Source organism: Onychomys torridus, chromosome 6, assembly GCF_903995425.1.
Source record: "Onychomys torridus chromosome 6, mOncTor1.1, whole genome shotgun sequence".
NCBI lineage: Eukaryota > Metazoa > Chordata > Mammalia > Rodentia > Cricetidae > Onychomys > Onychomys torridus.
Window position 1 is genome coordinate 118,004,399 of NC_050448.1, and position 16,005 is coordinate 118,020,403.

General features: G+C 43.8%; 1 protein-coding gene across 2 annotated transcripts in view; it reads left to right on the forward strand.

Moving 5' to 3' along the window:
- Positions 1 to 7,252: 7,252 nt before the first annotated feature.
- The window catches only part of Kyat3 (kynurenine aminotransferase 3), a 46,806-nt gene continuing 38,053 nt past the window's right edge, over positions 7,253 to 16,005 (forward strand). Inside the window, exons 1-2 of one of the 2 annotated variants that reach the window (XM_036191484.1) lie at positions 7,253 to 7,376; positions 9,802 to 9,905. Coding sequence is in view for 1 of the 2 variants with exons in the window: in XM_036191483.1 (XP_036047376.1) it covers positions 9,803 to 9,901 (99 nt within the window). In the remaining variant the exon portion in view is untranslated. The remainder of the gene's footprint in view (positions 7,377 to 9,801; positions 9,906 to 16,005) is intronic. The other variant, XM_036191483.1, reaches the window with a different exon arrangement.

The window sequence follows — 16,005 nt, forward strand, 5'->3', positions numbered from 1 at the left end:
GGAAGCATGAAGAGTGAAGGGTACAGGGGTATGCTAAACATACAAGATATTTTTATATGAAAATATCCTCCTATACCATCTTATACCTGTCAAAATGGCTAAGATCAAAAACATTGATGACAGCCTATATTGGAGAGGATGTGGAGTAAGAGGAACACTCCTCCATTGTTGGTGGGAGTACAAACTTGTACACCCACTTTGGAAATCCCTAATTGATTCTCAGCCTTTTGGCTGAGATCAAGTGTGGAAATCCATGTGGTGGTTTCTCAAAAAAATGGGAATCAATCTACCTCAAGACCCAGCTATATCAATCTTGGGCATATACCCAAAGGATGTTCAATCATACCACAAAGATACTTGCTCAACTCTATGCATAGCAGCATTATTTGTAATAATTTGGTGTAATAGCCAGAACCTGGAAACAACCTAGATGTCCCTCAACAGAAGAGTGGATAAAGAAAATTTGGTACATTTACACAATGGAGTACTTATTACTCAGATGCTAAAAACCAATGATGTCAGGAAATTGAAGACAAATGGATAGAACTAGAAAACGTCATCCTGAGTGAGGTAACCCAGATCCAAAAAGACAAACATGGTATGTACTCACTCATAAATGGATATTAGATGTAAAGCAAAGGATAACCAGGCTATAATCTCCAGCCACAGAGAAACTAGGTAATAAGGATGACCCTAAGAGGGACACATGGATTTCCCTGGGAAGGGGAAATAAATGAGATCTCCTGGGTAAACTGGGGCAGGGGAGAGGATGGAGGTGAACACAAGGGATTGAGTTAGTTGAGTTGGGGGCAGGACAGAGGGGGAAAGTAATGAAAGAGATATCTTGATAGAGGGGGCCATTTTGGGGTTACAGAGAAAACTGGTGGCAGGGAAACTCCCAGGAATCCACAAGGATGACCCCAGCTAAGACTCCTAGCAATAGTAGAGAGGGTGCCTGAACTGGCCTTCTCCTGTAATCAGATCAGTGACTACCCTAACTGTCATCATAGAGCCTTCATCCAGTAACTGATGGAAGCAGATGCAGAGATCCACAGCCAAGTACTGAGCCAAGCTCCAGGAGTCCAGATGAAGAGAGGGAGAAAAGATTGCATTGGGGGGGGGGGGTGTCCAAGATCATAATGAGTTCTTCGAAATAACTACATAAAAATCCCATGAACAGTGAAACAATCCTAGAGCAGTGTAAGTCTCCTCTTTTGTTTCATTTAGTTTGGGGTTTGGGGTGGTTGGTTGCTGTTTGTTGTTTTGTTTTTTATTTTGAGCTAGCGTCTTGTTATATAGCTCAACTATCCTCAGATTTGCACCAATCCTCTAGCCTCTGCCTCCCAGTTGATGACACTGTAGGTATGCACCACCATATCTGGCCATATATGTCAACTTCTTTAAGACAATAAATGGCAGCTACAAAAATCCCACAGCAGCATCACACTTAATGAGATACTAAATGTTTGCCTCTCCAACCTAGGAAAATACAAGGCCTTCCCTCCATTCTCACTGTTCATTTCAGCATGACACTGGATCTTATTACAGTGTGGTGGTCTGAATGAAAATGGCCGTATAGGCTCATAGGGAGTGACACTATTTGAAAGGATTAGGACCTGTAACTTAGTTAGAGTAGGTATGGTCTTGTTGGAGGAAGTGTGTGGGTAGGCTTGAGGTTTCAGAAACTTAAGTCAGACCCAGCGGCTCCCTCTCTTCCTGCTGCTTGCCAATCCAGATGTAGAACTCTGGGTTCCTTCTTTCCCCACCACATCTGCCTGCGTACTGCTATGTTTCCGAAAATGACAATGGACTGAACCTCAGAACTGTACTTCAGCCCCAGTTAAATGTTTTCCTTTATAAAAATGTCTGTGGGGCTGGAGAGAAGGCTCAGAGGTTAAGAGCACTGGCTGTTCTTCCAGAGGTCCTGAGTTCAATTCCCAGCACCAACATGATGGCTCACAACCATCTGTAATGAGATCTGGTGCCCTCTTCTGGCATGTAGGCAGAACACTGTATACATAATAAAAATCTTGAGAGAGAGAGAGAGAGAGAGAGAGAGAGAGAGAGAGAGAGAGAGAGAGAGAGTTTCTGTGGTCATGGTGTCTCTTCACAGCAATAAAACCCTAACTAAGACAAATAGTATCACAAGAAAAGCCCCTAAAGACATGTGGATCAGACAGGATAAAATAAAGCTTTGTTTGCAGACAGTATGACTGAAAATCCCAGGGAATCTACAAAACAATTCTTACTCTGAACAATGAGTTTTATAAGGCCAAAAGATACAAGGTCAATGTGTTATTCACTGTTCTTGTTGCTGTGACAAAATACTTAACAGAAGCAATTTAAGAAAAGAAAGGTTTAGGTGAGAAGGGTGGTAGAGCCTTTAATCCCAGCACTTATAAGGCAAAGGCACCCAGACCTCTTGGCCAGACCTCTGGATCAAGGCCAGCTTGGTCTACACAGCAAGTTCCAGGCCGACCAAGGCTACATAGTAATACTGTCTCAGAAAAAAAGAAGGGGGACTAGGGAGGAAAAGAGGAGTAGGCATTCTATATTTGGCTCTGTTATGGGTTCAGTCTACAATGATTGACAGGGAAAGCATGAAGTATGGCCAGTTACATTGCATTGCTTCTGCAGTCAAGAAGCACAGAGTATTCATGATCAGTTAGCTTTCTCTCCTTCTTCAGTTTGGTACCCCAGCCTACAGACAGAGCCACCCACACTTAGGGAGGGTCTAACCACATCAACCAACTTAATCCAGAAAGTCCCATATCCAGTTTTTGTCTCTTCATGATTCTAGATCCTGTCAAGTTGACAATATGGACAGTCACAGGACCGGGGAGGTGGTCATGCTAGGAAAGCATCTGCCATGCAAGCACGAGTACCCGAGTTTGGGTACCCAACACCCACATACAAGCTGGGCAAGGCAGCAGACATCTGTAGCCCAACACTGGGGAAGGTGGAGCAGAGACAGGCAGGTATGTGGGACTTGATGGCCAGCCAGTCCAGCCAGATACATGAACCCAGATTCAGTGGGAAAATTTTGTCTTAAAAAATAATGTAATCAAGAAACAGACACCTAGTGACCTCTACATGCACACATGCATATGCTCACTAGAAACACATACATCACACAGTTTACACACACACACACACACACACACACACACACACACACACACACCTAACTAGCTCAATCAACAAATAAAAAACAAACTTCAACCATTTATATGGACAAGCAAAAAACAACCAGAAAGCAAAATTTACAAAACAATAACTACAGAAAAAGTGAAATATTTAGCTGCAAATCTACCAACACATGGGGTTTCTATGTTAAAAAGCCACTCTAAGAATAGAGCTTGGCCGAATAACTCATGATCCTCAATTCTCAGAATGTACTAAAACAATTCTTACTGAGCACCCAGTCTCTGTGAAGGTGCTTCAGACCCGCTTTCTATAGTTCGTCCTTGTGGGGCATGGTGGTACAACAGCAACAAAAGTGGGTACCCCACATTGGCTAGGTCCCAGTAAACACTAAAATACATCTAGCAATGTGTATCAGCCTTTCATCCTAATAAAATGAAAAGAAATACGGCCCAAAAGTCAAACATTTGTCTGCCATTCAAATACATATTCTAGGCCCCCTCCCCCAGTACAGGAAAGCACAGAAGAGAGGAGAGCTTAAAAGAAGACACAGAGACTCTCCCACATTTTATTACAGAGATCTTCCCAGCCTAGATCAGAAGCAGTGTCTCTGGGAAGTTAGGTAAGATCACATGGACCACCACAACCGCCTAAGCTAGACTGGTTATTGATTGAGAACTCTTGGTTGAACCCCAACAAGGCACTCTGCCAAGAACTGGGAAGTAGGGGCTAGATAGATGGCTCAGTAGTTAAGAGCACTAGATGCTCTTTCAGGAGACCTAAGTTTGATTCCCAGCATCTATGTGGTGGTTTACAACCATCCCTAACTCCAGTTCCAGGGAATCTGATGCCTTCTTCAGACCTTGCTGGGCACCAGGCATGTACATGATGTACATACATCCATGCAAGTAAAACACTTACACATAAAATTAATTAGTAATCAATTAATTAAAAAGAACTGGGAAGTAGCTAACAGTCTAACTGTGAATAAAGATATTAAACAAATATTCACAGAAAAATAATCCCCTAGAGCAGACAGGCTCTTTCTGATTTAGGAATGAACTGTCTACTTGATCATACAATATATTGTCACATCTCCTTAATATGTCTTAAATATATCCCCTGGCTGGACACGCAGTAGAGAAAAGAAGCAAAAGGAAAAGAATCCAAAATATGAAGGAAAAGGTAGGAAGTGTGAAAACCTATCAAAGCCATCCAAAAATATCTTTAGTGATGTGTCTTGTACTCAACAGCATTACCTGATTCAAAGCGGCAGATATGGGAAATTCAACAGCAAAGTGCGCCATCTAGTGGCTATCACTTTCATTACTACCTGCGAGTGTTAACATTAGTTGTGCATATTTCTCCTAAAACCAGTCGGCTGGGTCTTTTGGATTTTGTTGTTGCTATTATTCACCATAGCACCATCAGAGCCTAAAAGGGTTCCTGGGACATAGGAAATGCTACACATAAAGCTTTAAACATGACATCCCATGGTATTTTATTACCCTGGCTCCATTTCTGATGCTTCTCCCTCAATGTTTACCATTGGATTAGTACACATCACAAGAGGATTTCAGGTTGATGTATGTTTATATTCTTGTTCCTGCTTTACTTTACAGAAAGCATTTCATCATCATCCGGTATTTAAGAGAATCTGAGTCATCTGAAGTCAACTACCTCGAGGCCCAAATGTGCAGGTGGCCTGAAGCAGTGACTCTGAAGCAATAGCATCTAAGTTCAGTGACACAGACAAAGGGGGCAAGTGGAAGCCTTCATGGACAGTTCTAGGGCTGAGAACCTACAGCCTGTTAGAGAGCATTCCTTGAAAGTTTACATGCACCTTTATGGATGTGGTACAGGAGTCCCAAGGGGTAAAGTCACAGAGAGAAGGAAACCAGACATCTCAGCAAAGACCAGTTCCCACCAGGTTCACACCTGGCAGATGTTTGCCTGTGTTCACATTTCCTGATGCTTATAGCTAGAAGCTGTGCCATGAATCTGGAAGGCTATGTTGGGCTTTCCCCAAGGACAGTCTTGATCATTATAGTTTACATATACACCCCACATTTTCAATAACTTTCCCTACCATACTGCTATGTAAAGTCAAAATTCATTTTCCCCTTTTAAAAAACAGTTCAAAGATGACAGATTAGTTTAAATGGCAAATGTTAACAACTAAGCTGCATTTGATCCAGAGAAAATTTACATGCATGGAGACAGAAAGATTCAGTTACCCTCAGCAACTTTTCTGTGCGTATATGTACACTTTCTGCTAAGGCTTTGGAAACATTTAAACTAAGGCCAATACCACTATTGTCGCATAGATGGGAAGTGGTGACTTACCAACTTGCGAGCTGAGCATTATGCTGCACGCCTGTATACCCTGGTGCTCGGGAGGCTGAAGCAGGAGGGTTCCTAAGGGTTTGGAAGCAAGTTCGGCTAAACAATGAAACCAATCTGGGTTGTGGGGTGAGACCCTGTCTCAATAAAACAAAACAACAAAAAAATGTCAACTTGTAGATTCCATGTTGTCTCCAAGAGGGCTGCAAAATCACATTCAAACTGGCAAGGAAACCACAAATCGAAGAAGAAGAAAGGAGGCAGCATTTCATTTCGTGACCAGTCTAATCACACCAGAATCCCGGAACACAGTGTTCATGCCACACACGGTGTGTTTTGAAAAATCAAGCCAGCAGTAATTGTAATGGTTGCATGAGAAAAACAGAAAGAGAAAAGGAAAGCAACCGAACAGCCATTTAACCTTAAAAACCTTCCGAACAAACCCTGAGGTTTCCCAATCCATCCACAGCAATGTCAACAGAACACCAGCTGCAGATAACGCCATTCCGAGATCGTTGTGAGTTTTAGGCTCAAAGGGAAAAGCTCCAAGAACCCCCCAAAAATGGACAGACTCACTGACTTGGTCCAAAAGTCTTGGCTCAGCTCAAGCTGGACTGTAGGATTGTTGGCAAAGAGACATAGATAGACTCACTCCCAGAATTCCTCGGGGAACTGTGAAACTTTCTGTCTGCCAGGAAGAAAGAGCCACTCACCTGAGATATATGATGTATACCAAAGCCACAGGGCCCTCAAGCCCCCTCCCGCTCTACCCTAGACTTCCAGGTTGTTCTGATTCACAGTACACCGCCCACCCTCACCCCTGCCACATCCCTGCAGCTAGCGCTTTGTCTCTATAACCCACTAGGTTTCCCTGTTCCTGCTTTTCCCTCTGCTCCTGAGAGAAGTAGCCTTTGCCAGTCTGCCCCCTCCTCTCTGCCCAGAGAGGTAGCCATGACTGCTCTGGACTTTCCCAAAGGTCTCTGGCTAGTCTCTCTCATATCTATAATAAAAATCTTCTTCCCACTCATGGATCCGTTAGTTCAGGGTCTTCCCAGCGCCCTTGCTTACAATGAGCTCATTTAATGATCATGTCAAAACACGGAAGAGACTCGCTGTGCCAAGGACGGAGCATCCAACCAAAGCCTGCTTTTGCTATTTCCTCCATGCATGATCACAACGCTCAGCCACTCTTAACCACCTGGATTTTTTTAAAAGCAAGAGGAAGAAAATCTAAAACACACACACACACACACACACACACACACACACACACACACACACACACACCCCTCTGGCGGTGCCTCTGCGCTCTTCTTTCTTCCCCCAAGTTCGGGTTTCTCCTTAGTTACTAGGTGTCTTGCTGCTTAGGTCTCGCCTCCTCCGCCCTCTAGGTTTTGCATCACTACAGTTTCGAAGAAAGGGTTCCTTCTCCCTCCTCTCGCCCCATTAGATGGGACAAAACAGACTCCTACAAGCCCTTCTGTACACCGCTCAGGCCGAGCGTCTTCCAGTCTCTCACCGGAACCCGCTCGGAATCCACCCACAGCCGAAATTTACTCACCTTACCAAATCAGTCTCGCCCCAACCAGGCGCACACCCCTTTTCTCCCAAATAATGAGGCCACGCCCGGTCCTCCCAGACTAGCTGCTTAGCTCACGCTCTCACAGTGCGCTCCGGGATTGGAGAACCCCGTAGCCAATCCGTTCCCTGAGCCCGGATGCCGGGGCCAATCCCCAGCCAGAGCCAGACGCCGCCTCCACCCCGCCCCCTCCACCCTCCAGGAGGGTCCCACGCGGCACCCAAAGTGGACTTGCCACGGGACCCGCCCCCCGCGCCACCTCGCGACCTCCGGATTGAAGCTAGAGTCGCTTTCGAACCCGGAGAGCGAGGTGAGTGGGTGCGGGACTTGGTGACGCGGCCCGGGTTTGCTGAGCCGGGAGCCTTTGGGGGATCAGAGGGCTGGAGAAGCTCCTCTACAAGGCTCTCGGTCAGATCGCTGCGGAGACTGCGGGGGTCAATCTTGGGGTTGACACGTTCGTCTTTGGAGAAAGAAGGGCTCCGAGATCACTGGACCCCAGTCCTCTGTTCTTTTACTCTGAATTGTATAATTTGGGGTATTTAGAACGCGTTCTTGAAAGGGTAGCACTGACTCGAATTTATCCCTGATAGATTTTTGTTTGTTTGTTGAGGCAGTCTCTTGTTCTCGAAGTAATTATGTAGCAGAGGGCGATCTTGCACTTACCGTTCCGTCTCTCCATTCAAGCCGTTTTGAATGGTGCTCTTAACTCATGCTGATAAACTTTGACTGAATTTTTCCGTGCTTCCTCTTTTCATATGGCCTTGAACACCTCTTTGTACTTTCCAACCTTGCTCACCTACCTCTGTTGCAATTAGTGAACTTTATAAACATTCCGGAAGTGGACTAACAGGCACGGCCTGTGAAAACGAATGGGTACTTGCTCGTTAGCACTAGCCCTTTTAGGGGTATCTTGGATAACCTTTCTTAAGCTTGCCGCTCACCTGAAGATTCTGGACTTTGTCAAATTCACTAAACTCTAACTATTCTTAGGGTATGTGTCCCTCACATGCGGCAGGTTTGTAACTTGATAGCTTGAGTGGTAAGTTCAGAGCACTAAACTTTAAGCGTTTTTAAACAGAGTTTTGAATGCTTTGCCTTCCTTTGAGGTTTGCATTTTGCCTTCAATGACTCACCAACCTTGAATTTCTAGGTTGCTCACAGTCTTCCTTCTGAATCAGTCCACTCTAGAGATGATAAAATGGCAGTTTGACTTTTCTGTTGATCATATGTATCAGGCTTTATATACCGTGTGCTGTGATCAGATAGGCTAGGTCACTCTGATTCACATTTTTCTAGTTTTCTTCACAGACCTTGTGCTTGGAGAAAAGCCAAAGCCAGCTATCTTTTTTTCTCCTGGCGTCATGACATCTGAATGTATCAATTTATTTAGTCTATTGGTGAATATCAGTATACAGTGTTAATTGCAGCAATTATTTAAAAAACACATTTATTTAAAAAGCAAAAGTCATCCAGAGGTCATAGTATAGGCCTGTCATCCCAGTTGGGAGCGAAAGCCAGAGGATCAGGAGGTCAAGGTCATCCTCAGCTACAGAGCTTGAGGACAGCCTGGGCTACAGGAGACCATAACTCAAAAATAAATAAATGAATATAGGAAAGCTGGCATTAAAGGTGTGTGCCGCCATTCCTGGCCTAAAAGCTTTATATTTAATTTAGAATATCTTTACAGATCTCCAGTGTAAAACAATTTAAATATTGTGCATCTCAATAAAACATCAGTGGGTCTGAGAACATTTCTCAATGGAGTATTAGCATTTATTTGGGAACAGCAGAGCACCACGGGGGAAATGCAGGGCCATAGAATTCTGTGGCCATATTCAAATAGGGCATTCCAGGGGAGGTGGCTTTAGGGTTTTTTTTGTTTGTTTGTTTTAAGGTGCTGGGATTAAACACAGGACCTTGCCAATGCTAGGCAAGCACTCTACCACTCAACTATATCCCAGTCACTCAGTATTTTGAAACAGTCTTGCTATGTAGTCCAGGCTAGCCACAAACATATGATCCTACTCTTATGAGTGCTGGGATCACAAGTATACAACACTATGCTCATCACACATGGAGAAGTTTTCAACACACACACACACACACACACACACACAACCCCAAGGAGGAATATATAAAATACTTTGAAACACTAATCCTTGCCATGGAATATTCCTTTACACTGTGTGAAGATATGTCACTGTGACTGGTTAATAAAAAAAATGAATGGCCAATATCTAGGCAGGATTTCCAGGCACAGGAGACTCTGGGAAGGAGAAGTGTAGGGACACCAGGACACAGAGCAAGCAGCATGGGAATTACAAAGTAAAGGTAACCAAGCCATGTAAAAGAATATAGATTTAAAATAACCGGTTATTTTAAGTTATAAGAGGTAGTTAGAAACAAGCCTAAGCTATCGGCCAAGCTTTCATAATTAATAATAAGTCTCCATGTCACTATTGGGGACATGGTCCCAATGAGAAATCTGCCTACAAATCCTTTGACTGGTGATTTACAAGGCTTTGCCTGGGTCCCAAGTTGAACACACACTCACACTCATGCATGGCTGCACACACACACACACACACACACACACACAATTAATAAGTGCAATTTTAAAACTTTTACTATGTTCATATTTGTATGAGCTTGTGTTCTGTCAGCTGCCTCCGGGTAGCTGATGTAGTGATGTAGATAACACACATGACTCCTCTTTCAATGTTTCTCTTCTACAGCATGTTTTTGGCCCAGAGAAGACTCTACTCCCTTGGCAGCCAAGCACAGCTTCTAAAAACAATTTATTCTTCGAACGTCCTTGGGTTCTCCACTTCTGCCGTAGGTATTGCTTTTCACAGACAGACAAATTATTCTATGTATTTTCTCATGTTGGTTAAAAAAAAGACACCATTTTCCAGGGACTTTTAGTAAGTATTTTAGTGGAATGAAGGATTCTGTTTCATCACTGACAAAAACTTCGGTTCTTTGAGCAATTGCTTGCTTGCCTGTGGCTCTTCGAGTTGGCCATTCTTATTTTATGTTCACAAAAATGTTCAACTGGAATGTAAGTTTTTGTGTGTTACAAATGAGAAATTAGAATCGTGACAGGTTTATTCCTCACTGTGCCAGGCTCTGCTGTGCTCAAGTAGGAATTCCTTTTGCTTAGCTGTTGTTATCTGTTTTTCATTATGTACAGTGCCTGCCACTGAAGCAAGGGCTTTGGCAGCAAGGGCTGCAGCCTGAGGAGATTCTGTTCCCCTCAGGCACTGACTCTTGCAGAACTACTAAGAGAACTTATCTAAATAACTTATGATTCAACAGATTAGGTGGGACTGCTCGGTCAGAGAGGCTGAACAGCTAGTAGCTAACTTCCCTTTGCTGGCATCTTCCAAAATCACCCACACCCCACCCACACCCCACCCGCACCCCAAATCCTTCTCTCAGTCCCCTCTTAAAAAGCCTTTGCTAGCCATGGTTTCTTCCTACCACTTCCTGTCAGCTAAGCTACTTGCTGATCCAGCCTCCTATTTGCAGGTTAATTTTATTTAATCAAACACATCTTTGAATTGTTAACAAAAGCAATAGCAAAAAAATGCAACACACTTTAAAATAAGATTCCCCACCACTTAGCAAAGCCTGTCACTCTAATTAAAAGTACAAAAGTGTAGGCTGATGGCCTGCAGTTCATCTAAATCAGTGGGTTACGACCTCTTTGTGGCTTGGGTGATGCTTTTACGGGGTCACATATCAGATGTTTACATTACTATTTATAACAGTAGCAAAATTACAGTTATGAAGTAGCAACGAAAATAATTTTATGGTTGGGGGATCAGCACAACAATATTAAAGGGTGGTAGCATTAAGAAGCAGGGGAAATGCCATGGAAAAGCAAACAAACCCAGAATGTGAGTCATACTACAGGATGGAGAACTGAGCTTGCTTCTTCTGTCAGCCAGTGGCACAGGAAGTAGGTGGGAGGCAGCCTTGAGAGGTATTGCCCTGAGATGACCCATCGTGGGGGTCCCTGCAAGCTATGAAAAAATAAATAAATAAAGGAGAAAGATGAATGTACACTACTTAAATGTTTATGCCAAAGAATTATTATTAATTATGGTAATTAATAGGTTTTTCAGACCCCTAATAATAGGTTTCTCTACCAACTCAGTAGGCCAGATCAAGCTAAATTGAAAAAGTGTAACAATGGGTTTATTGGAGCAAAGCAACTCCACAGCAGGTTCTCCAGTCCCAGAGATCGAGGCTGGAGATGCCACATACCTGAACTAAAGTGGTGAGATTATATAGGTTGTAGACAAGGGATGGTGACATGTCCCCCACAAACTGGGTTTGTGCCCAAGTATACTCAAAAGCTGAATGCTTTAGGCAGGGACTTGAGTGACTGGCAATTTCAGGGGGGAAGCTCCAGGAGCCACCAAGAATGCTGACCTGGGCTTTTTGGTACCTTTCCTTTATTTGAAGACTCTCTCTTGGTGGGGTTTGGAGGGGAGAATGGGGCTTTCTGGATCATTCAGGGGCAAGCTGGAGGTTCCAGCCTAACAGTAATGACATTACAGTTGTTTTTCAAAGAGATATACCAAATAAGTAGGGATATAATGAGGTAAGGTCCAGGATTTACTTTGAAATTACTCAGTGGTTATCAAAAAGAAGAGAGTTGGGGGAATCATGGCATTGTTGAGTTCGTACTCTAATGTGAATGTGAGCATTTGATATTAGGTTGAGTTTTCTCTAATTGTCCTTTTCATGAGTCAAAAGGGGTAGAATGTTAGGAGCTTCTTGCTGTTCATCCCCATTCTAATCTCTGAACCCTTACTATGTAGATCTTAAACGTTCAAGAAGTATAATCAACTTTTAAATATTGTTACTTCTATCTTATGAGCATCTTGAATTTCCCTTCCCCCATACATAGAAGATGGTTGAATCCAAGCAATTATGATCACCCAATGCGATCCTATGAAACTTCAATACTAAAAGGTGTGAGCTGGGTATAGGGGCTCATGCCTTTAATCCTGACTCTTGAGAGGTGGAGACAGGTGGATCTCTGTGAGTTCAAGGCCAACCTGGCCTACGTAGAGAGTTCCAAGACAGTCAGAGAGCTATAGAGAGAGAACCTGCCTCAAAAAATAAACAACTGTGGGGGGCCATCTGACCCCCACATTTTCCCTGAGTTCTCTTGAGTAGAAGCAATAGGAAATATTAGATAGAAGAATTGAGAGAAGAGAAAAAGATAGAAAATTAGATAGCCTCAAGAGGGCCTGGATCCTAATCCATCAGGCCTCAACTGTCTCTGCCCTAGGGTATTTAAAGGAATGCCAAGGGGTGAAGCAAAAGACCTCCCCCCAGCACAGCCAAGTGCAGACCATCTCGGACACCTGCACTCAGGCCAGTGGTCCAGACATCCTCTTTATGCAGACCTGCTGGGTAAAGCCTAAATGGGCTCCATCAAACAGTAACAATGGTGTGTGTGTTTGTGATTATCATTGGTAGAATTTGTTAGATTACATATATGACTCACACTAAGATATGCTGATCCTTAAGTCTGGAATATTCTTAGAAAAAAAATGTTTCTGAGTTAGTCTCATCTACATCTCAAGTAAGAATCACCAACAGTGCATTATTCAAACCTGCAGATTATTTGACATACTGTTCACCACCACCACCACCCAAGCAATGGAATGACTGAATTACATGTTGACTCTAGGCTTAATTTTTAACAGCTACCATTTTAAGGACTGACCCTGTCACAAAACATTGACATAGTTCATCAGAGGCTTTGTGTTAAAAATCACAGCAAGGTTGGGGGAGGGTATGGAGAGGCAGCTCAGCCTTAAGAGCACTTGCTAGTCTTGTAGAGGACTAGGAATTCAGTTCCCAGATCAGACTATTCACAATTGCCCCTTGTGGTTGATATATTGTGCACCCCAATAAACTTATCAGAGAACAGAACAGCTGCTATAGTAAACAGAGAGGTCAGGCAGCGGTAGCACACACCCATAATCCTATCACTTAGCTGGCAGGATATCTGTGTTCAAGACCCACTAGGGAACAGAGCCAAGAGTGGTGACACATGCTTTTAATTCCAGTACCAAATAGAGGCCTGGAGGTCTGTACAGACAAACAGAAAGTGACAGAGCTGTGTAGGAAGAGGAAGTGAGGTAGCTGGGCTAAGAGAGCCAATGAGAGGGCAGAACGGCAAAGCAATAAAGGGGTAGACAGGAAGTAACTCGCATTTGGAAGCTGCCAAGTTGGTGAGGTAAGCTTAGCTGTGGCTCTCCCTGTTTTCCTGATCTTTCTCTAAGGCTTTCATTCCTATGTTTGGCTCCAGTTTTTTATTTAATAAGACCATTTAGAAATTCATCTACAGCTCATAACCCGCCATGGATCCTACACCCACGTCTACCCTCTACAGGCAGCTGCATGCAGGGACACAGGCACACACACACAATAATACAAACCTTAAAGTTGTCAGACAGATAAAGAGATAACTGTTATTCTTATTGGAGGATGAAAAAGCAGACTGGATGGTATTTGAAAGTCAGCGAAGCCAGGCGGTGGTGGCGCACACCTTTTATCCCAGCACTTGGGAGGCAGAGGCAGGTGGATCTTTGTGAGTTTGAGGCTAGCCTGGTCTATGGAGTGAGATCCAGGTAAGGCGCAAAACTACACAGAGAAACCCTGTCTGGGGGGGGGGGGGGGTGTCAACACTTGCCGGGCGGTGGTGGTGCACGCCTATAATCCCAGCAGTTGGGAGGCAGAGGCAGGTGGATCTCTGTGAGTTTGAGGCTAGACTGGTCTACAAAGCTAGTCCAGGACAGGCTCCAAAGGTACAGAAAAACCCTGTCTCTGGAAAAAAAAAAAATCAGCAGTGGGACGTTCAGGGCATTGGAGGGTTACGTGTGCCAGCCAGGCTGTTGACTATAAACTATAGTCACTAGAAAATGGAAGCTAGAGGACATCTATAGTTCCAGCTACCCCAACTCTGAGTCAGGAGAATCACCTGAGTCTAGAGTTCAGGGCCAGAATTGGCAACAGAGAGAGAGACCAAGGAAAAAGATAGAGGCAGGAGTAAGAAACTGGTTTATCCTGAGCCAAATATGAGTGATTGTGGATGGCCCAAGAATAGACTCGAGCCGCCCTGCATTTGTTCCATTGGGAGAAAGACTGTGTGAACTTTAATAATCATGAATCAATATATTTGCGCAGTACATTGATGGCCATCAGTTAGGCTGGCTTCATCAAGATGGGGAAGCAACACAGTAATTTGATTATCACAGAATTCAGAGGCTGTCACATTGTTGGCTTCAGGATTGGTAGAGAATGGGGGTCGCTCAGATTAGGGGTGGAGTCCGGGAGTTTAGTCTAATAGTCATGTGGGTGTTAGGTAAGACTGAGGCTAACAGCAAACACCAGGGTTATAAGTGTATATCACCACATACCACGCCAGGCTGAGTCCATCCACCCACCCCCACTTTTTTGTTTTTTGAAACTGGAGATTGGACCTAGGGCCTCATACTTGCTGGGGAAGCACTCCCTGCTTAGCTATATCCTCAGCTGTGGTGAGTTCAAAGAAACCAGTTAGCACAAACTGATAGGAAGTGAATGAATTGATGCAAATAAAGAGGAACTGCTTTTTCCCAAGACTGAAATCAGCCAGAATTCCAGAAACGGACTTTGATGTCTGTTTGCCTTCAGTTTAGGAATGTCCGCAATCGCTTGTATTCTCTGCCCTCTGAAGATCAGTCCCGTGAAGTGTGTTGTGCCCAGTGCCTGGCTTCCTGTTGAGTGTAGGGTTCTCCTCCAGCACAGTCTCTCAGAGCCCAGATTCCTTCCCATCACTTGTTCAGTCAGCAGATGCTGAACACATTTTCTTTGCTGGCTGGTTGGTTTTGTTTTCTTTGGTTTTCAGACAGGGTTTCGTGTACTCTAGGCTGGCCTAGAACTTGCCAGGTAGCCTGGGCCGATCCTCCTGTCTCTGCTTCTCAAGTTCTTGGGTCTGTGTCACGGTGCTTACCTGTCCGCTTATTTGTTATTAAAGACATGGCCTCACTATGTAGCCCAGGCTGGTCTGAAACTTGGTAAGTAGACCAGGCTGACATCAAATTTGTATTGGTCCTTTATCTTCAGTCTCCAGCACCGTAGGGTTACAGGAATGAGCCACCACACCCAGTTTAGAAATAATTCTGTATAAAATAGAGGGACTAAATATGTGTTGCATAAAATTTTCAGTTAAATACACACACCTTTGCATTGAGTATAATTGCTTCATTCTTAAATCTTAATTCAGATGTCCCACTGAATTTTGTTATTTTATTTTATTTTTTCATTTTACATACCAACCAACTTCTTTCTATTCCCTCTGCCTCCCTCCTCACCCCCCATCCACTCCTCAGAGAGGGTAAGGCCTCTCTCATAGAGTCAAAGAAATCCGCAAGTGTGATCACTGAACTTTTACATTCAGTTTTCCCATCATTGCTGGAGAATTCTGTGTTTGTGCTGCCATCTCGTGGCAAAATAAGGTAGTCCACCTGGTTTTCTGAAATTGTAGCTAATAATACCTTGGAAGATCTCAAATCTATGACATAATTTTGTTAATGTTTGCCTGAACTTTTTTTTTTTTACAGAGAGAGAAAGGAGTCACGATTTTAAAACACCCTGATGACCTTTTCAAATTAGCTCTGTCTAGATATAACAAACTACAGCTTTAGGATGATAACTCAATGATCATTTATTTGCTGGAGGGATGTACCGTGAAATCCCTACTCCAAGCACCCACACAGCATCTCCATCACCCCTAAAATGTTCTTTATGCCCCCGCTGAAGCTCCCACCTTACCCAGTGGTGCTAGGAACTGAGCCCAGACCCTTGCACATGCTAAACAAATGCTCCTCCACTAAGATAAAATCCTAGTCCTTTGATTTGCATGTTGT